General features: G+C 37.3%; 1 protein-coding gene across 1 annotated transcript in view; it reads right to left on the bottom strand.

Moving 5' to 3' along the window:
• The window catches only part of INTS8 (integrator complex subunit 8), a 49887-nt gene extending 35649 nt beyond the window's left edge, over positions 1-14238 (bottom strand). The window contains exons 1-8 of the mRNA XM_057735044.1: positions 13961-14238; positions 11672-11846; positions 9916-10056; positions 9159-9230; positions 8079-8130; positions 6556-6738; positions 2629-2736; positions 985-1140 (exon numbers count right to left, since the gene is read on the bottom strand). Of these exons, the coding sequence (XP_057591027.1) occupies positions 985-1140; positions 2629-2736; positions 6556-6738; positions 8079-8130; positions 9159-9230; positions 9916-10056; positions 11672-11846; positions 13961-14090 (1017 nt within the window). The 5' untranslated portion in view covers positions 14091-14238. The remainder of the gene's footprint in view (positions 1-984; positions 1141-2628; positions 2737-6555; positions 6739-8078; positions 8131-9158; positions 9231-9915; positions 10057-11671; positions 11847-13960) is intronic.
• Between the last annotated feature and the right edge of the window lie 8094 nt (positions 14239-22332).

Below are 22332 nucleotides of genomic sequence, written 5' to 3'. Positions count from 1 at the left end.
TGTAAAATAGATAGCCAGTGGGAAGTTGTTGTATAACAAAGGGAGTTCAACTCGAGGATGGATGATGCCTTAGAGGACTGGGACGGGGAGGGTGGGGGGAACTCGGGGGAGGGTGGGGAGGGAGTCGAGGGAGGGAGGGAGGGAATACGGGGATATGTGTATAAAAACAGATGACTGAACTTGGTGTACCCCCCAAAAAAATAATAAATAAATAAATAAAATTTAAAAAATTTAAAAAAATAAATAAAAGTCCATTTGGAGACACAAAACTAAAGGTATGCTATAGCTTTGTCATTTCATAATTTCTGTTTTGAATTAAATAACATGAAGGCACTATTCACTTCCTAGAATGAAGGTTTTGCAAAAAAGATTTTAAAAGTACAACTTCTAATTCCCATTTCATTACAAAACTAAAGATGTATACCCAGAGGGGGCAATAAAAATCTCAACAGACTAATCTAAGCCCTTTTCATGAGTAAAACTGAGATGATGACCAGGCTCCCTGGCAAAATGGGCTATGCAATAGACTATCCAAACCTACCAAAACTGCTCTGCTCTCTTTCTCCTTCAGTCTTAATGTTTGCAGTGGCTAATAAGGCAGGTTTACAAAGCCATACTTTCAGATCAGACACAAGACTTTAGGCTCCATAAAGCTGAAAGTTCTCCATCTGTAATTTTAAACGTTCTGCCTACACAGTTTCTTACAGAAGGTACCTAAAATGGGCAAATTCTATACTTCAAGAAAGGATAATATCAATAATGAGTCAACATCTGTCCACTGCTTTGCCTTAGCATTCATAAACTATAACTTTTTATTTGATTCTCATAAGAAGCTTAATTATTAAGACTATTCTACAGGCCAATCTGACAGTCTGACTTGCCCCAAATGGCACAACTGTAAATGGTGGTGTCAGGATTTGAACTCAGCTGTCTGGCTTCCAGTGCTTTTCAATTACACCATTGTATCCCCATCATACATCTTACCTGATAGCTGCCAGATCTCAAACAAATATGGACTTGACTATATGGAGTCAATTGTTGAGATGTACTATCAGAAGAAGGTACAAGAACATCACATGCTTGACAATAGCCAGCTAACCGCTTCTCATCTATGGTACAATGAAGAGATAATGAACCTATCTGTAAAGTAAGAGGTATATATCATTATCCATCAATGAAATAGAAACAATAGTCTAGTACCCATTTAGTGCATTTTAATAGTAAAAGAAAATGCTGATGGAAAATTCAGGGCTGGAGGAACCATAAAAAAGTAAAAGGTTTAGAGCAGGGGTCAGCAATCTATTGCTCACAGGCCAAACCCAGCCCATGGCCTGTTTTCATAGATTTCTGGACCTAAAAACAATTCTTAGGGTTGTAAAGGGGAGGGGAAAAAAACCCCAACAAATTAGACTATGCCAAAGAAACTGTATATGGCCCACAAAGGCTAAAATATCTATTATTTAGCCCTTTACACAAAAGATTGCTGACTCCTGGTTTAGAGTTTTCAGGCCAACATAAAAAGGTAGACATTATTGTCATTCTATGTAGGTACGACAATTAAGATACCAACAAAGAGTGAATACTGTTAAAAACAAGCTTAAAATATTTTAAAATACATATACTTGGCAGAGATGTAGACAGCAAAGAAAACTCCATCTTCACTCAACTGGAAAAAATGAAATGCTTCCACCAAAACAGAAAAAAATTTAAAGACACATTTTTTTGAAAAATTAAAGTTTTAAATTACTATACCTGAAATGCCATAAAATTAGAAATCTGATGAGTTCCCTAGGCAAAGTAAAATGGGGATTCCCAATAAAGTAAATCTCTAGCACATTTAATTAATGTCTCTGGTGAAGAAAGGAAAGATCAAAGTGGGAATTTTTCTGGGCACCACGCATACAAAAACCTAGTTATATACTTTAAAATTCAGCTGTCTGAATCATAAAAAGAAAAATGCAAACAACAAACACACGAAAATGTCTACCCTACTAGGAACTAAGGAAATGCAAATTTTTAAAGATATTCTAGGTCACACATCAAATTAGCAATTAAAAAAAAAATTCACTGATGATTGGAATGTCCTTGGAGAAATGTACCTAGAAAGCAATTTGGCTTTATATACTACATCCTTCAAAAAATTAATGACCATTGACATGGTAATTCTACCTGCAGGATTTTAACTTGAAAGTATCTAAAGTCCAAACAGAAATGTATGCTTGGAGACATAAATTTTGCAACTTTATAATAGAAACAGTAAACAATCTAAATGTCCAAACATTAGGAAAATGAAATCAAAGCACAACTATATAACCAAATAGAATACATTTAAAATATCTATTCAAATATTTAAGCAAGATACAAAATAGTGTATTATAGCATGACCTTAACTGTATAAAAACATAAAGAATAAAAACTGGGAAAAAAAACAAGCTAAAACCACAAAAGGGGTTATTTCCAGGTAGTAGTATTACAGTTTTTTTTTAATGTTTTCACTCCTTTTTTGAACTACCAAATTTACAACACTGAACACTTACTGTTTTTTTTATCATCAGAAAAATTAAAGCCAAAAAATATACACATGTTTTAAAGGACTGAAAATCATGTGCTTGTCATGACTGTATTTACCTCTGCAATTAGTTCTTTGGTTCTAAAAAATTTTTCTCTGGCATTTTCATAGACAGCTGGATTTGTAGAGCCTTGCTGGAAGTATGCTGCACCCAAATCATAACACACCTAAAATGGTAATGAATACCAATTTACTCAGTAATTTTTCATGAACTTAAGAGCTGACAAAACTCAAAAGTATCCTTATCTCAGCAAAACACAGGTACATATACAAAAGAAAAATCAATATTCTTAGTCATAAGCAACAGAAGTCAACTCTGACTGACTTAAGCAGAAAACAGATTCACTGGTAAGATGTCAGGTGGCCAACAGAATTATTGGGAAAGTCAAAGAAAAACAAACAGGGGAAGGAAAGCACGCAGCCAGAACAAGAGCCAAAACTGACACCGTGAAACACCACTGCAGCCATCTCAACACTAGACTCCACAGATCATGTCACCTGCAGCCACCAGCACTAGACACTGAAAGCAGCTGCTCCACTTCTGCCAGGGATACACCTGGAAACTAGATTTTACTGTCACTGTTGCTCACCATCACAATGGATTATCTAGCATTCCCACTTCACTGACTTACTAGCTAGCTCCTAATTCAATCTGAACTAAATGTCTCTGTCTGTCACACCTATGTGACATGTTTGCCTTCGAGCAGGATAAGGCTAGAGAATGCCAGCGTTTGGAATTTTCAGCTTTATTATAGGAAGCAGGTTCTGCCTCCCATCAAGTCTCAGAAGGTAAGGGGTTGTTCTAACATAGAAGAGGGGGACAGCCACTAGGGAGTCTCTCCAATAGGTGGAGGAGGGACAAATGTCTACTATCACAGAACTGGCCAGAATAAAATATTGAGAAATGTGAATTAATGACTATAAAACGAGAGTGCATTTCCAGTTGTCTTTTTCTAATCGAACCTGATATTTTTCCAGGAACATTCATAAATTGATACCTAGATTTACTGAATGCACAACTCAAAGACTGAGTTCAACTTGGCCATTTTACAAACAAGAATATTAAGGCCCAGAAAGTGACATCTCTGCTTAAAAGCATATAACCAACCAAGTACTGGCAGAGCTCAGACTTGAAGCCAGATCCCTAAGTTCCTAATACTCTATCTCAAATCTACCCTTCACAAGGCTGACTGATTGGTCTTCTCAATGTGACTTTCTTAAAAAGCCTTCAAATTATTCCCCCAAGTAGAAGAAAGTTCAAACCCCCCAGTGTGATCTTCAAGGGTCTCAGAATCTGGACTAACTTCTCTCTCCAAACCTCTCTATTCTCTATTTCAATCACACCAGTTTTCTCAATTCCCCATTCACATCAGGTCTAGAAACTAACTTCATTCCACACCACTTATTTCCACTTACACAAAACCAATCTTAGCCAACGGACACTCATTCCTCCTCCAAACTCCTAAACTGTAATAGTCTCTGGTACTCTTGACTGAACTACTCTTTACTGATACGCATTATTGATACTATTCTGTCCTGTTCAACAAACCAAAATTAATTCTCCTCAGCCTCTAGAATACTGCATTGCACTATTTAATCCACATTTAATGTTGGGCTGATCTTCATTCTAGAGTGCTTCCTTCATCTAGGGTAAAGGAATGCTAAAGAAGTTTTTAAAAAAGTATGTGTGTGGGACTTCCTAGGTGGCGCAGTGGTAAAGAATCCACTGGCCAATGGAGGGGACACAGGTTCCAGCCCTGCTCTGGGAAGATTCCACATGCCACAGAGCAACTAAGCCTGTGAGCCACAATTATTGAGCCTGTGCTCTAGAGCCTGTGAGCCACAACTATTGAGCCCATGTGCTGCAACTATTGAAGCCCAGGCGCCTAGAGCCCATGCTCCACAAGAGAAGCCACTACAATGAGGAGCCGCAATGAAGAGTAGCCCCTGCTTGCAGCAACTAGGGAAAGCCCGTGTGCAGCAACGAAGACCTAACGCAGCCAATAAATAAATAAATTAAATAAATAAATAAATTTATAAAAAGAAAAGTGTGTGTGTATATATAATACAGAAAGATTTACACACACACAAACACACATATATATGCACACATATTATAGTTACATATAACTCCCCTTTCCCCAGAGTACAAGATACCAAAAAGATACTTTCAAGTATAACTATACTAACTGACTAGCCATTACAATGAGTTTAAATTCTATAGGTAAGTGGTGGTCAATAAGTTAAAAAAAAAAAAAAAAAAAACAACCAAATCTGGTAATGAAGCTGCCCTGAAGGACAGTAATACTTTTGGTTTAATTAGGGAAAAATTTAAGATTTTTCTTTTAAGTCAGGTAAATTTTAGTAACATAAAGACTGCAAATATACTTTAAACATTAACATGCCAGGAAATGAGTAGTACTACTAATTTGCCATTCAAAAAACAGAAATTATGACTCAGCTATGTAATTAAAAGAATATTTGATAAGGTTTACCTAGGATATGTTTCACAAGAGTTCTGTTTTTTCAGGTCTTATCCTCCACTACATTGTGAAAATCAGATGTGTCACTAATACAGATTCAGTGAGTGTAAGTACTAGAAACCTCCTACACGCAAGTTTCATTGACCATTTAAAGTGGTTACCAACTGTCAATGCCTCATGACTCCTACTCCTACTGTACGAGACTCCATCTCATCAAGTCTTGGAAAGGGATTATTTTCAACTCCAGAACCAGCTAATCTGAAAAGGTACCTCCCAACCCTTTAAAGTCAGAGCTACCTTCTGCCCTTTCAGGACTGGGAAATAGTGATTAAAGAAGTCATGCTGACTCACACAATGAAGAAAAGAGAATATGCAATGTAAAAGGCTCTGTCCTAGTGGCCCTCTCTAGGCAATCACCAAATATTTTAAAATTTCTATTACAGTCAAGATTCTGAGCTAGACAGTGAGGAAGATGCAAATATATTTTTAAAAGATATTATACTCCAATAAAGATCGAAAGAAAAAAATTTTTAAATTTTAAAAAAACAGTAAAGAGAACTCCAAGAGTTTACAATCCAGCAGGGAAAAAAAAGATGTCCATACACACAACATCTAACAACAAACAACAACTAAAGGGACCTCCCTGGTCGTGCAGTGGTTAAGAATCCGCCTGCCAATGCAGGGGACATGGGTTCGAGCCTCCGTCCTGGAAGATCCCACATGCCGAGGAGCAACTAAGCCCGTGCGCCACAACTACTATGCCCACGCACTGCAACTACTGAAGCCCGCATGCGCACCACAACAAAGCATAACTAGAGAAAGTATCCATGCAGCAACGAAGACCCCACGCAGCCAAAAAATAAACAGAATTACAAAAAAAACAAAACTGAAACCAACAAAGGAAATAGGGCACAGAGTTACGGAAAGCAGGCAACCTTAAGATCCTTGAAAAACTAGATATTTCTCTAGTAGTTTTAACAGCATCTCAAGTCAAAATTAAAGGGACAAGGGTGGAAATAAATTGTAATTAAAAATGCTAGCATGGGAGCTTCCTAGGTGGCACAGTGGTTAAGAATCTGCCTGCCAATGCAGGGGACAAGGGTTCAATCCCTGTTCCAGGAAGATCCCACATGCCATGGAGCAACTAAGCCCGTGCACCACAACTACTGAGCCTGCGTTTTACAGCCCGTGAGCCACAATTATTGAGCCTGCGCTTTAGAGCCTGTGAGCCACAACTACTGAGCTCATGTGCCGCAACTACTGAAGCCCGTGCACCTAGAGCCCGTGCTCCCCAACAAGAGAAGCCGTGGCAATGAGGAGCCCGTGCATCAGAACGAAGAGTAGCCCCCGCTTGCTGCAACTAGAGAAAGCCCGAGTGCAGCAATAAAGACCCAACACAGCCAATCAATCAACCAATCAATCAATCCATAAAATACTAGGATGATTTCACATAAGATTTTCCCAAACTTCATCATGCATTGATTAAAATCCTGAAATAGTTACCTGGCACTGCATCTCCTCAGTTTTGATTTTCAATCCAACAGTGGAACTCTCAGTTTCTCCATTTACCATGCCTGGCTCCATGGCCAATAAATCTAGCGTTCTCATCGTGTGGACATAAAGATCCTTGTTTAACTTAAGAGCTGCCTCTAGTACCAAGATAGAATCAGAAGCTTGTTCTTTTAGCTACAAAAGTTCAATAAACAAATTATTAAAATACAAAAAATAGAAGCACTGGATTATATTAAACAAAAAATTTACAGGATACTTAGTAGCTTGGTGTATTAATCTATTTTAAAAAAATGTTTCTAACATAGCAGGAGTGCAATTATATGTTAAAATTGTTATCTTAAAAAAAAAAAAAAAGAGGGACTTCCCTGGTGGTCTAGTGGCTAAAACTCCAAACACCTAAGGCAGAGGGCCCAGGTTTAATCTCTGGTCAGGCAACTGCATCCCACATGCCACAACTAAGAGTTTGCACGCCACAACTACAGCTCCTGAATGCCACAATGAAGATCCTGCACATGGCAACAAAGATCCTGTGAGCCGCAATTAAGACCCGGCACAGGCAAATAAATAAAGAAAGAAATATTTTTAAAAAACAACAAAAAAAACAGAACAGTAGGTTCCTATTGTGAAATCAGAAAACACAAATTGGAAAAGATTGACATCTTTCTTCTATAAAAAAGTTAATAATGAAAAAGTGTTTTAAAGATTTGCACAGTTCCACTGATTTAGTCAAGAAATGTTTTGTATGCTTCAATGTGTCAGCCATTTTTAGTAGGCATTAGATAATAATAACAAAATGATGAAGGTTTTTTGTTTCCACATTCAAAATACATTATCTGTTGTATACAGATACAGATTGTATCTTATTAAGCCTCTCCTCTCCCAGTTCCCACACTTTAGGTGGTATCTCTGGCACACTGTAGGTGTTAAAGAATTACAGAGATCATTTTTAACTTACCAGAACTACCATGTTTCTACTTTCACACTGACTAGAGCAATTAAAAAATAACTGCATTTTTCTGACTAAAAAGTAGTTTTAGGGAACTCCATTGCAGTTCAGTGGTTAGGACTTAGTGCTTTCACTGTCAGGACTCGGGTTAAATCCCTTATTGGGGAACTAATATCCTGCAAGCTGCTCGTGGTGCAGCCAATAAAAATAAAAATAAATTAAAATTTTTTTTAATTTAAAAAATAAAAATTTAAAATATAATGCATGTTTATTGTAGAATTTTGGGAGAATATAAAAGAATATAAAGATATCACCTATAAGAGTGATCTCTCACATCTGCTAAAGTACTTTGAAATATTTGAAACAGAATTGGTGGTAAAGCACTCTCATTAACATTAAAAACATGTACAATTTAGAATATTACCAAATTATGTTCTAACAGTAAAAATCTAAATGTCACTGCATCTAGACCTTGCCAAATCTTATATACCTAAGATTAGAAGAAGCACCTACACATGCTCTAAACATGTCCCGGAAAGGTTAAAGTGTAACTGATGCCAATACTCACCACTTTCAAAATACTTTCTGTTAGTTCTTTCTCCTGTTGCACCTGATTCATACTAAAAGAGAAATGATTGAAGAGTATCAAACATTACGTGAAAGACTGAAAACTCAAAACTTAAAGATCATTCTTGAAAGTGAGGCTGAACTTAAATAAAAACATTTTTAATGTTATTTCTTTTCATGCTTAAAAACAAAAACTCAATTATGATGATGCTCCTTTATTTACCATTATTTTCTCATTTGCTTTGCATAAAAAAAAAAAAACTTGTTCATGTATTTATTTCCTCAAACAGTTGTTTGGTATTTAACAAGTAACAGAAGAGAAGCGTCTGCACGGTGATACAGTCATGCAAACAAAAATATAACACAGATGCTAAGCATCAAAATACTACCCAGAAAATGATTGTCTAATAATGATATTTTTAGGTAATATTTGCATGTAGCATTAGAAAATAATGTTGCCTAGAAATAATAATTTCTTCCATCTACTCATTTACTTATCAATTATTTGTTAGGCATTTAAAACATGCCAAGAATGCTGCTAAACTCCAATGATTAAGACATTAAGGATAAATAAACCCTCAATTTAAGAATAAAACTTACTGGCAGCAAAAGCTTATTTATATCAAGTTAGAAACTATACTCTCCAGCTCCAAATTTGGGTAAGTTGCTACCTGGAATTTAAGAACTAGGTTTAAAACTCCAGATACAATCAAAGTGTTGCAATGAACTTTTGCACTCTAAATTAAAATAATTTCCCACACACAGAATAAATATACCTCCTTCAGGTAAATTTAATTAAATGAAAACAATCTTAATACTTGGAAGCAGGTCAGCTAACGTTAAGATGAAAGGAACAATTCACAAAGTGCTCCCCTTCTTTTTCAGAGTTCTCTACTCTAGACATCTCAAACACTATCTGATTCTCTCACGCCTCTAACTCCTCCAAACCCACCTTTATGCAGGCTTTCTGCCCTCTGATTTCTGCGCTATTCCTGTACCAGGAGTTACTACAAACTTACAAAATTTAAAAAAAAATCCTGACGAAAAAAGTGCCACGTAAGGGTCTTATTGGCCAACTTACACACTTAACTGAGGAGGTCCAGGTTTTGCCTGTCTGACAGGAAAGCTACTTTGAACAATTGTCCTAATTGCCCTGAAAAAAAAAGACAAAAAAACAAACAAACAAAATTTAATGCATTATAAACGTTACTTCAAGTATTTTTTAAGGGACTTCCCTGGTTGTCCAGTGGTTACAAATCTGCCTTCCAATGCGAGGAACATGGGTTCAATCCCTGGTCGGGGAACTAAGATCCCACATGCCATGGGACAACTAAGACCATGTGCCACAACTACTGAGCCTGTGCACTACAACTAGAGAGCTCATGTGCTACAACAAAAGATCCCAACGTGCTGCAACAACAGATACCACATGCCACAACGAAGATCCCACATGCCACAAGGAAGATCCCATATGCCGCAACTAAGGTCAGATGCTACCAAAAATAAAATAAGTATGCTTAAAAAAAATAGGAAAGAAATGCAAATGATGAAAATATTCTTTTTTAAAAAAAGTATTTTTTAAGTATTTTTAGAAGACTTAAAAGCTTTCTGAAATTCTAATAGACATATAATAAAAACTGCATAAATCATCCACATCTTTATCAGAACGCTTTTCATCTATGCAGTCATAAAGTTTCTCCACCATCAAATTCACTGTTCCCAAGATCCTCTGAGAAATCCCTAGAGTAGAAGGGGTGACTTAAAAGCATATCCCTGAAAGTCAGAGTGCAATTAAAGAGAGGTTGCCCAAGACATTTTACGTTTATGAAAACATTTACCATCTATTGTAGAGAAGTATAGCCATGGCAGTGGTTGGAGGTAAAGTGGCCAGATCCATGTCTACATGCTTTGTCCCAGGAGGAACTTTACTGATGCACAGCAGTTCATTTAGTAGCATATTCAATACTGGAACAGACAAACTTAAAAAGGAAGAATTAAAAGATACATAGACTGTGTAAGCACAAAATACACAACTCAGTATTTTCACTAAAAACAATTACACTGTTAAAGGAGTAAATCTACAGGGCCATTTTATTAATCTGTCTCACAACTTATATGGAAATTTACCTATCAAATTTTTAAAAAATTTTTAAGCTTTTATTATGAAAACAATTTAAACATACATAAAAGTAGACAGAATAATATAATACAGCCAGCGTCAACAATTATCAACTGATGGCCAATCTTGTTTCATCTCTACTCTCACCCACTTCCCTCCTTCCCATATTATTGTGAAGCAAATTCCCAATATTAAATCATTTTTTCCACAAGTATTTCAGAATATATCTCCAAAAAATTACATCCTAACATAATGACAGTATAAATTTCACATCTAAAAAATTTTAATTCCTTACCATCAAATAGCTAATCAATGCTCAATCTTCCAACTGTATCATATACATCATACTTTTTTGTACACACACCTGTTGATATGCCTCGAGTCTATTAATGCGTAAGTTTCCCCTTAGATTAAAGAATAAAACTTTTTCTTAATTCTAATATTCAATGCTGGAGTAGATGTGAAAAAATAATGTTTCAATACTACTAGTGTGAGTATAACCTAATACAACTCTTTTGGAATGCAATCTGGTAATATGGATCATGTACTTTAAGAAATGTTTATACCACTTGATCAGGCAATATAACAATCTATACTAAGGCTATAACTTAAAATTCAGCTACAGTTTATAGACACAGACATTTAAGGCTCTGTGATTTATAAAAGTGAAAAACTGGAGAAAAACTGTCAATGAAGAAACAGTCAATAAATTATCTACACAATGGAAAAACCTCCAAAAAACAAAATGGGGAAATGTTCATGATATCTTGCTATGTGAAATAAAACAGAAATCAAAACTGTATATAAGATATGTTCAGCACTTTGTTTAAAAACATAGGGAGAAAAACAACAAAGATTAGATAAAAAAGTTAAAAAAATACTTCTCTCCCTTCCCCTATTATTTCCTATTTTCTGAATTTTCCCAAATGTTCTATACAGTATTTCTTTTTATATTGTGAGAAGGGGATGAAAACAAATCATTTTATAACTATGCCTTTGAAAATATTTATTTGTAAACAAATAACCACTAATTCTAATAAGACAGTTTAAAAGTTTGGGAGATAGTGATTGATTTATGACCAGTAAAATTAACTGAATCATTCAATAGGGAACTGTCCGTAATATTACACACCATCCATCATCAATTTATATTCATTTTCTTCAGATATGTAAAAGTAAACTAAACATTTAAAACTGTTTAGGCGTGGATTTTCTCTACTTATCACATCAAAAAAAAAAAAGAACAATAATAAAATGGCTCATTATTGATAACACCAAGTTTATACTTTAAAATGTGATTTAAATTCATCTAACAGTCAAATATTTTCTTACACATTTTGAAAACTATCTGCATATTTTACCAAGAATAGAGAAAAATAATTTTCATTTTAAGGGTCAATATTACAAGAACACATGCTGAAATAAACCAAGATGTCTAATAGTACTCAAAATAAATTCATTTAAATCTTTTATACCTTTTCTCTAATGTATCTAAGTCCCACTTCAAATGTGCAGCAACTTTAAGAGCAAGAAGCTTTAAAATACGATTTCTCTTGTTATCAGGTGGAGGTTGAACTTGGTTCTGTTCATTAACTGAAGGTTTGGAAGCCTGTTCCAAAAACTGAACTATAAGTTGAACTGGTGCAGGATCTAGGATTTAAAAGAAAATAATTCTTGAACTTAAGTTCTAATTATGAAGATGCAAAAGGATTCACTGTATTAGTTTTTGGCCACAAAAGGAATCCAAACAGGCCAAGAGGCACATGAAAAGATGCTCCACGTCACTATCAGAGAAATGCAAATGAAAACTGCAATGAGGTATCACCAGTCAGAATGGCCATCATCAAAAAGTTCACAAATAATAAATGCTGGAGAGAGTGTGGAGAGAAGGGAACCCTCCTATACCGTTGATAGGAATGTAAATTGGTGCAGCCACTATAGCAAACAGTATGGAGGTTCCTTAAAAAATTAAAAATAAAGCTACTAAATGATCCACCAATCCCATTCCCAGGCATATATCCAGAAAGGATGAAAATTCTAATTTGAAAAAATACACGCACCTCAATTTTCATTGCAGCACTATTCACAATAGCAAAGACATGGAAACAACCTAAATGTCCATTGACAGATGAATGGATAAAAAAGATACATACACTGGAATATTAGTTAGCCATAAAAAAGAATAAAATTATGCCACTGCAGCAGCATGGATGAACCTAGAGATCATCACGCTAAGTAAAGTAAGTTAGTCAGAGAAGACAAATATCATATGACATCACCTTATGTGGAATCTAAAAAAATGATACAAATGAACTTATTTACAAAACAGAACTAGACTCAGACAAAGAAAACAAATTTATGGTTACCAAAGGGGAAAGGTGGGAGGGATAAATTAGGAACCCGGGATTAACAGATATACACTACTATATATAAAATAAACAACAAGGACCTAGTGTATAGCACAGGGAATTATATTCAATATCTTATAATCACCTATAATGGCAAAGTATCTGAATCACTTTTGCTGTACACCTGAAACACTGTAAATCAACCATACTTCAACTGAAAAAAAAAAAAGTTAAGAAAAAAAAACCATAATCCAAACAGTTGTGTAGCTACAATAATTAAGGATGATGATTTATAAGAAGTGTGCCTGGGGATTAAAGGGAAAGATAAGGAAGCCTGCAAGCAGGAAAGGATAACAGATTCCTACAGAAGAAAGCACTTTACAGGAAAGAACATAATGGGTATAGATTTCCAGTTCAACAAACAATGAAGTGAGGAAAGAGATGCCATCTTTAGAATTATTATTTTAATGCTTAATTAGTGGAACGTGCATCAAGTTACCTCTCTGCACCTGTTTCTGTCATGCAAAATGGAGGATAATTCCACCGATCTCAAAGGATTATTATGAAGACTGATTAAATGAGATAACAGATATGAAGCATTAAGCACAGTGCCCTGGTACCCAGGAACACCCAACAAACGTTAGTCAGAAGCAATTAAAAGAACATAATAATACAGGTGGTAAGACTGCCCAAGTGAAGTACACTAACTTCTCGCACAGTAGTCTCCACCAGGAGACAAGGCCAGTCTATTACACTGAACAAGTCACGTCTGGATTCGAACTTTATCAGCAAAATATCATTCAAGGAGCTTACCTCTGGGGTTTTCCCCCTCCCTGACAGCACTCATTAACTAGGATGTTAACCACGATCATCATTATACAATAACCATCTTGCAAGTGTACGGTTTTCTTCTGCTTTCAAAGATTTCTTCGTTTGGATTTACAGCCTAACTTTGAACTATATAATTAAGAGGCGGTAAAATCTCCCCATTGAGGAATAAAACAGTTAAATGGGAATCTAAAATAGTTAACTAGTTAGCGTCGGGATCAGCCCCAGGACAGCTAATTTCTCCCCATCTCCCCAGACTGTCTGGGGTTCTGTCAAGAGGAGGGCTCGAGCCAGCCTCCCCAGCCCAAGCGCTCTCACGAGGCCATCTCGCAGGTGTTAAAACCCCAAACAGTAAAAGCGGGTGGCTGCGGAAGGGCCTTTGTTTTGCTCTTTTCTTTGGCCTCCCACAGCAGTGCCCCGGCACCGGGATGTTTAATGCTCAGCCAGCGGGCCTCGCCAGAGCTCGGCTCCGCTTCCCGCCTCCCCGGCCGCAGGTTCGTGGCCGAGAAGGCGCAGGGCGGTGAGAGACCGGAGGGCAGCGCCGGCAGCCGGACCCCTCTCCCCTCGGGTTGCAGGCGCCGCGCTTACCCGGGCAGGGCTTGCGCAAATGTTTCTCCAACAGCGACTCCTCCAGCAGGAACTCGAACCAGCAGGTCTGCGGCGGGGTGCAGGGCCGGCTGGAGGTGGCCGCCTCCCGATCCGCCGCCTCCGCGCTCATCCTGCCCCCGCCGCCGCTACCCCCCGGGACGCTTCCCGGCTCCAACCTGACGCTCGGACGCGGGCCCTGGGCCTGGGAGCCGCGGAACCGCCGGGAGCTAGCACGCACTCGGAACGTCCCGGAAACCCACACAATCCAAAATGGCTGCTGGACGCAGCCAGAGCTGGGGATCCTGGATCCGCCTCCAGGCGCCGCCGCCGCGCCTCCAAGCCAATCGTGACTTGAGTTGGAGAAAGTGGGCGGGACCTGTCCTTCACACCACGCCTCCTTCCAGTTGCCTTGGGAGACGGCTTGGATTGCAGGTTGATCTTACGCGGTTCCCTGGGAGCTTCTCAGCCAGCAAGTGAAACAGCCTCATCGACAGGTGTCAGTGTCTTCGGAAAAGGTAGTGAACACTGCAGGTTCAAACTATGATCTAGGCAGTTTATTTTAGGTGCTTTTAATTTTCCCACTTCCATTTCTGAGATTTCCTCCTACTAGGTCCTCTCCGCGGATGCGCCCTACTGTTTGGGCGCCAGCGTCCCCGCCCTCTTTTCCTAGATAGCTGACGGCCCACACGAGATCCAGCTTTTCTGCTACTTCTCAGGACTAGCTCTCAATATTTAGCGCCTAATTAATTCCCTTGACATCCCGGCAAGAGGTATTGTTAACCCCATTTTACATTTACCTCCATTCTGTAATGTTCTTGTGTTTTTTATTAACAAAGTTGAAAAAAAGTGTATTCGTAGATCGTCCACACGATCTATATTAACAGTGCAAACAAACTAAACTCTCTGAAGCTTAGTTTTCAAATTTGTAAATCAGGAATTATACTAGTGCCTAATCTTAGGCTTGATAAGAGAATTAAAGGCAGAACTTGATAATACAGGTAAGCTTTTTAAACATGTGCAAACGTTAGCTAATATCATATAGTGCTTTTTTTCATATACATGATTCTAGTTTTCTCCTATAAACGACCCCGTTATACATGTTTTAACCAATGAAAACACTAAAGCTCCAGTGTTACCATTTGCCCAAGGTTTCCCAACAAACAGGGGTTGGAGCTAGAGCTTTGGTCATCTTTCCACTGTACTCAGGCTGCTTCCAACATTGGATAGAGGGGAGAAGACTGATGGCTTATGGTCTTTTCCAGAATGAAAAGGCAAAGCTTTGAAAAGTTTTAGGAAAATTAAATGGAAGTAGCCGCCTCCATAAGTGAAAGTAAGTCATTTCTTCAGTGGCCATTGCCTTGTTCTCTTCCTGTGCAATCCTCTTTCTGAATTCTGCCCTGCCTCTCTCCCACTCTTCCATTCTGGTGTTCCCTGGGGTCCTGTTCTTAGTCCTCTTCTCACTGTAAAAACCATCCCTGCATCACTCCTTCCTACTCCTGAAACTCTATTCTAGGCTCTAAAGAACACAGCTTGGAAATCATGTATTAGACTAATAAAATCATGAGGACTTGAATTAATAAAATATCAATAGGGAGACACTTATCTCTTCAGCAAGTGGTGTTGGGAAAGTTGGACAGCTGCATGTAAATCAGTGAAGTTAGAACACCCTCACACCATACACAAAAATAAACTTAAAATGGCATAAAGACTTAAATATAAGACAAGACACCATATAACTCCTAGAAGAGAACACAGGCAAAACATTCTCTGACATAAATCATACCAGTATTTTCTTAGATCAGTCTCCCAAGGCAATAGAAATAAAAGCAGAAATAAACAAATCAAACCTAATCAAACTTATAAGCTTTTGCACAGCAAAGGAAACCATAAAGAAAATGAAAAGATAACCTACAGACTGGGATAAAATATCTGCAAATGATGCGACCAACAAGGGCTTAATTTCCAAAATATGCAAACAGCTAATACAATTCAATAACAAAAAAACCCAAACAACCAAATTGAAAAATGGGCAGAAGACCTAAATAGACATTTCTCCAAAGATATGCGGATGGCCAGTAGGCACTTGAAAAGATGCTCGTCATTGCTAATTACTAGAAAAACGCAAATCAATACTACAACCTCACACCAGTCAGAATTGCCATCATTAAAAGGTCTACAAAATAATAAATGTTGGAAAGAGTGTAAAGAAAAGGGGACCTTCTTACACTCTTGGTTGGAATGTAAATTGGTGCAGCCACTATGGAAAACAGCATGGATGTTCCTCAAAAAACTAACAATAGAGTTGCTATATGATCTAGCAATTCCACTCCTGGGCATATACCCAGATAAAACTATAATTGGAGAAGATACATGCACCCCTGTGTTTATAGCAGCACTATTTATAAAGGCAAGACATGGAAACAACCTAAATGTCCATCAACAGATGAATGGGTAAAGAAGATGCAATATATATACACAATGGAATATTACTCAGCCATTAAAAAGAATGAAATGATGCCATTTGCAGCAACATGGATAGACCTAGAGATTATCATACTAAGCCAAGTAAGTCAGAAAGAGAAAGACAAATACCATGTGATATCACTTATATGTGGAATCTAAAATACGACACAAATGAACATATCTACAAAACAGAAACAGACTCACAGACATAGAGCACAGACGTGGTTGCCAAGGTGAGGGGGGGTGGCAGAGGGAAGGATTGGGACTTTGGGATTAGCAGAGCAAACTAGAATATATAGGATGGATTAAACAACAAGGTCCTACTGTATAGCACAGGGAACTACATTCAGTATCCTGTAATAAATCATAATGGAAACGAATATGAAAAAGAATATATATGTATAACTGAGTCACTTTGCTGTATAACAGAAATTAACACATTGTAAATCAACTATACTTCAATAAAATTTTTAAAATATATCAACATGGAGATTAAATAGTTATTTTCATGGAAAATTTGGCATGTTTTATTTAACAGGTGGGCATAAAAAGCTTAGAGGTGAGGGACTTCCCTGTTGGTGCAGTTTAAGAATCCACCTGCCAATGCAGGGGACAGGAGTTCGAGCTTGGTCCTGGAAGATCCCACATGCCACGAAGAAACTAAGCACACGAGCCACAACTACTGAGCCCTCATGCCACAACTACTGAAGCCTGCATGGCTAGAGCTCATGCTATGCAACAAAAGAAGCCACCACCACAATAAGAAGCCTGCGCAACGCAACCAAGAGTAGCCCCTGCTCGCAGCAACGAAGACCCAATGCAGCCAATAAATAAATAAATACATGTATTTATTTTAAAAAAAAAGCTTAAGGGGCAAGAGACAGGCTCCCATGTTTCTGACTCCAGTGACATGGTGAATGACCTGTGTCTCCACCGTCTATCAGTATAGGAAACAGCTAGAGGGCAGGTTTGAAATTCAGGTTGGAAATGTTGAGTATGCACCACCTGTGAGGTGTCAAAATGGAAATGTCCAGTGGACACCGAGTGTTATAACATAGATGATTACTGTACAGAAAAACAATAGCTAGCAAACACTCATCGTGAACTCACTGTGTGTGGGCACTGGTTTAAGTGCTTTACAGATTGTCTTTGTTCAGGATGCTGTAACAAAGTACCATAGACTGGATGGCTTATAAACAACAGAAGCTTATTTCTCATAATTCTGGAAGCTAGAAGTCCAACATCAGGATGCCAACATGGTTGAGTTCTAGTAAGAATCCTCTTCTGGAGTACAGACTGCCACCTTCTCATTGTACCTCACTTGGCAGAGAGCAGGAAGGGAGCAAGTTCTCTCATAAGGGCACTAATCCCATTCAGGAGGCCTCTACTCTTACGACCTCATCTAATCCTAATTACTTCCCAAAGGTCCCATCCCCTAAGACCATCATGTTGGGTGGTTGAGTTTCAACATATGAATTTGGGAGACGGGGGGACATAAACATTCCATCCATAACATGCTTATTATCTCATTCAAGCCCTATGAGTGGGTTTCATTATTATCCTCATTTTCAGGTGATAAAGTGGGCACAGAAAGATTTTTAAAAATTTCCCAAAGTCACACAGCTATTAAGTGCCAGATGCTAAATGTGGACTTAAGCAGCAAGGCTTCATAGCGTGAAATTTTAGCCCCTAAACTATATGCCTCTCTAATAAATTTTAAAAAAAAGGACAAAAAACAAAGAAACAAAAACCCAGTCCAGTAGAAAATTGGGCTAATATCAAGGAAATGCAATCTACAGAAGAGGATATCTGAATCCCAGATAAGCATTGAATAAAAAAAATCAAGCTCATCAATGGTCAATGAAATGCAAATTAAAACAACAGTGGAACAGCATGTCACCCATCACACTGAAATATTAAGTGTTTCCATGAATACAGGGAAATGGGAACCATCATACAAATCTGTGAGAGTATAAACTGGAACAGCTACTTCAGAGAGCAATATGGCAGGATCTAGATAAACCAAAAAATATACACACTTCCCTAACAGCAATTCTACTTGTATGTTTATACCTAAAGAATTCAAACACCTCGAAAGGAATAAACTAGATCTACATGTAGGAAAATAGATATATCTCTTTTGTAATAAAGTCCAATTCATCAATCTTTTAAGGAATCTTTGCCTACCTGTTAAAAAAATCTTTGCCTATGCAAGGTCATAAAGATAAATATTCATATGCTTTCTTCTAAAAGATTTATTGCTTTGCCTTTCGTAATTAGGTCTGTGATCCACTTTCAATTTTTTTTTCATTTTTATTGGTGTATAGTTGATTTACAATGTTGTGTAATTGTTTTTGTGTATAGGTCAAGATTCATTTTATTTCCATATTATCATTTATTGGAAATACTGTCTTTTTCCTATTGAATTTTTTCAGTGACAACTTTGTCAGAAATCAGATGAATGTTCATGTGTGAATCTGTTTCTAGACTTTGTTTCCACTGGTCTATTTGTCAATCCTGGGACCAATACCACACTGTCTTTTAATGTAGTTTTATTTATTTATTTTAAGTAATTAATTAATTAATTAATTTAGGCTGCGTTGGATCTTTGTTGCTGTGCACAGGCTCTCTCCAGTTGTGGCAAGTGGGGGCTGCTCCTCGTTGCTGTGCAAGGGCCTCTCACCGTGGTGGCCTCTCCCATTAAGGAGCATGGGATCTAAGCGTGCAGGCCTCCAGCAGCTGTAGCATGCAGGCTGAGTAGTTGCGGCTCTCGGGTGCCAGAGCACAGGCTCGGCAGTTTTGGTGCACGGGCTTAGCTGCTCCGCGGCATGTGGGATCTTCCCGGACCAGGGCTCGAACCCCTATCCCCTGCATTGGCAGGTGGACTCCCAACCTCTGCGCCACCAGGGAAGCCTTAATGTAGTTTTAGAGTAGTTTCATAGTAAGCCTTGATAGCTGGGAGTGTGGGTCTTCCAATACTGTTCATCTTCTTTAAGGTTGTCTTAGCTATTTAGGTCCATCACATTTTCATACAAATTTTAGAATAATCTTGTTAAAATAATCCTAGTATTTTGATTTAAAATGCATTTAATTTATAGAAAGATTAGAGTTGACATCTTGAGTCTTTCAATCCATAAATATGTCATATCTTTCCACTTACTTAAATCTTCTTTAGTATCTCTCAGCGACTTGGAGTTTTTCAGTAGAGATCTTTCACATCTTCCTTTAAATTTATTTAAATTCCTTTACATTTATTTAAGTTTTATTATAGACAATTTTTAAAATTTCAAATTCCAGTTGTTACTAGTATATAGAATATGAATAGATCTCAGAAACACACTGCTGAGTCAAAAGAAGCAAATTGTGGAAAAAATAAGTACAATATGGTATATGTGAATTATAAACCCCCCCAGAATGCCATATACTGTTCACAGATACATACGTATGTATACATGCAAATATGTACATATTAACGGACTGATGTGGCATTGTCAAAGTATAGTCTGCCATCCCCAGAGGACCTTCCAGATCCTTTCAGAGTCTTTGAGGTCAGAACTATTTTCTTAATACTAAGATGCAATTTGCCTTTTTTTCTGTGTTGATATTTGCACTAATGATTCAAAAGCAATGGTGAGAACTTGTGGCACCTCAGCATGCATTAAAGCAGTGTCATTGTTTTCACTAACACCATTTACTGGCAGTGTTTAAAAATGACAATTTCGGGACTTCCCTGGTGGTCCAGTGGTTAAGACTTCACCTTCTAATGCATGGGGTGCAGGTTCCATCTCTGGTCGGGGAGCAAAGATCCCGCATGCCTCATGGCCAAAAAATCAAAACATAAAACAGAAGCAATATTGTAACAAGTTCAATAAAGACTTTTAAAATGGTCCACATCAAAAAAATATTTTTAGAAAAATAACAATTTCACTTATGTCCATGGTGACACAGTAACAAGTATTAATTTTATTAACTCTTGAAACTTGAGTACATGTCATATCTTCTTAATATTCTCTATATGAAATGAGAAGCACACATAAAGCACCTCTGCTGGGTATCAAAGTACAACGACTGTCTCAACTTGAGCTATTTGAGCTGTGATTTGCGCTAGCAGCTTTTTCACGAAACACCATTTTTACCTGAAAGAACAAGTACAGACTAATTATGGTTTTTCAGACTTGGGTGTTTAGCAAACATTTTCTCGAAAATGAACAAAGTGAGTCTGTCACTTCATGGAAAACAACTGACAGTATTTGTGGCTAATGATAAATTTTGAGTTTTCAAGTAAAAATTAGAATTCTGGACCATAAACTTGACAGCTTTCCAATGCTTACAGACTTTTCTAGTGAAATAGGTGGTGACATTATTAATTTTTTTGATATTATATAATAAAATGTGTCAACTTTTGGGTGAGCACCATAACTCAACAAACCAACCAGTATTTCTGTAACGGGTACAAGATCCATTCAAATTACAAGACAGACCAACAGATTTTTCTAAAAAAATTTTTAATTAATTTTTTTTTTTTTTTTTGGCTGCATTGGGTCTTTGTTGCTGCAGGGGTTACACTTCGTTGCTGTGAGCAGGCTTCTCGATGCAATGGCTTCTTCTGTTGCAGAGCACAGGCTCTAGGCTTCAGTAGTTGCAGCACATGGGCTCAGTAGTTGTGGTTCATGGGCTCTAGAGCGCAGGCTCAGTAGTTGTGGCACACGGACTTAGTTGCTCCAAGGCATGTGGGGAGCTTCCCAGACCACGGATCGAACCCATGTCCCCTGCATTGGCAGGAGAATTCCTAACTGCTGCACCATCAGGGAAGTCCCAGACCTATGGATTTTAATATAACAGAGTTCAAAAAGTTAGCTGATACAATTGCAGATTCTAAATTGCAAATAATCTTTAAAAAACCACCGTTTTCTCGAGTTTTGGTATAGCATCAAAGAAGAAAATCCACAACTATCTGAAAAGACTCATAAAATTCTCCTTTTTCAACTACATAACTATATGAGGCTGGTTTTTCTTTGAATAGAAATTTTGATATTTCTACCAAAAGAACATATTGTAACAGTTTGAATGCAGAAGCAGATATGAGAATCCATTGTCTTCTGTTAGTCACACAAGAAAGAGATTTGCAAAAATATAAAACAATGCCGTTCTTCTCACTAAATTTTTTAATGAAAATAAAGGGTTTTGCATAAAATTATATGTTGACATAATTTAAATATGTAATTCATTATATTTTTAAATGAATTACATATTTAAATTTTTCTCAGTTTTGATTTTTAATATGGTAAATATCAGTAGATATAACTGACATAAACAAAGGCTCTTGGGAGTGCTTAATAATTTTCAAGAGTGTAATGAGGTCCTGAGACTAAAAAGTCTGAAAAACTACTGTATTGAGGCTTGCACAGCAAAATCCTTCCACTGGTTTGGCTCTGAGAGAGAGGGGAAGGGAGCTAGAACAGCAGTAGGGTAGGAAGGGGGAGGTGAGGTGGGGGAGGGGTCACAGGTACTGCAGCTTTGTCTGTAATATTTGTATATTTAATATTCATATTGTATAATGTATAACTAATTATAATATTTATGATAAATATTTACTTATTTATTTATAAAGGATTTGACGTGAATATGACAAAATGTTAGCATTTGTCAATTCTGGGTGGATGGTGAAAATGTATGTCTAGTGTATCATTTTTATGTACTTCTGTAAATGTTTTTAAATTCTCAAAATAAAAATTTAAGTAAAACATATTATTCTTAAGTAGTATAAAAATGTATTCATGTTTTTACAGTCCCTGATATCTCCTCAAAACCCATGAAAATTGATATGGGCTTACAGAAACAAACTACTACAGAGCATTGGAGTCATAAACCATGACTCATATCAGGTCCTCTACCCTCCTTTTCTCGTC

Source organism: Hippopotamus amphibius, chromosome 5 (genome assembly GCF_030028045.1).
Source record: "Hippopotamus amphibius kiboko isolate mHipAmp2 chromosome 5, mHipAmp2.hap2, whole genome shotgun sequence".
NCBI classification, from domain to species: Eukaryota; Metazoa; Chordata; class Mammalia; order Artiodactyla; family Hippopotamidae; genus Hippopotamus; species Hippopotamus amphibius.
Note: the sequence above shows the minus strand (reverse complement) of the source record. Positions and strands in the feature narration are given on the sequence as shown.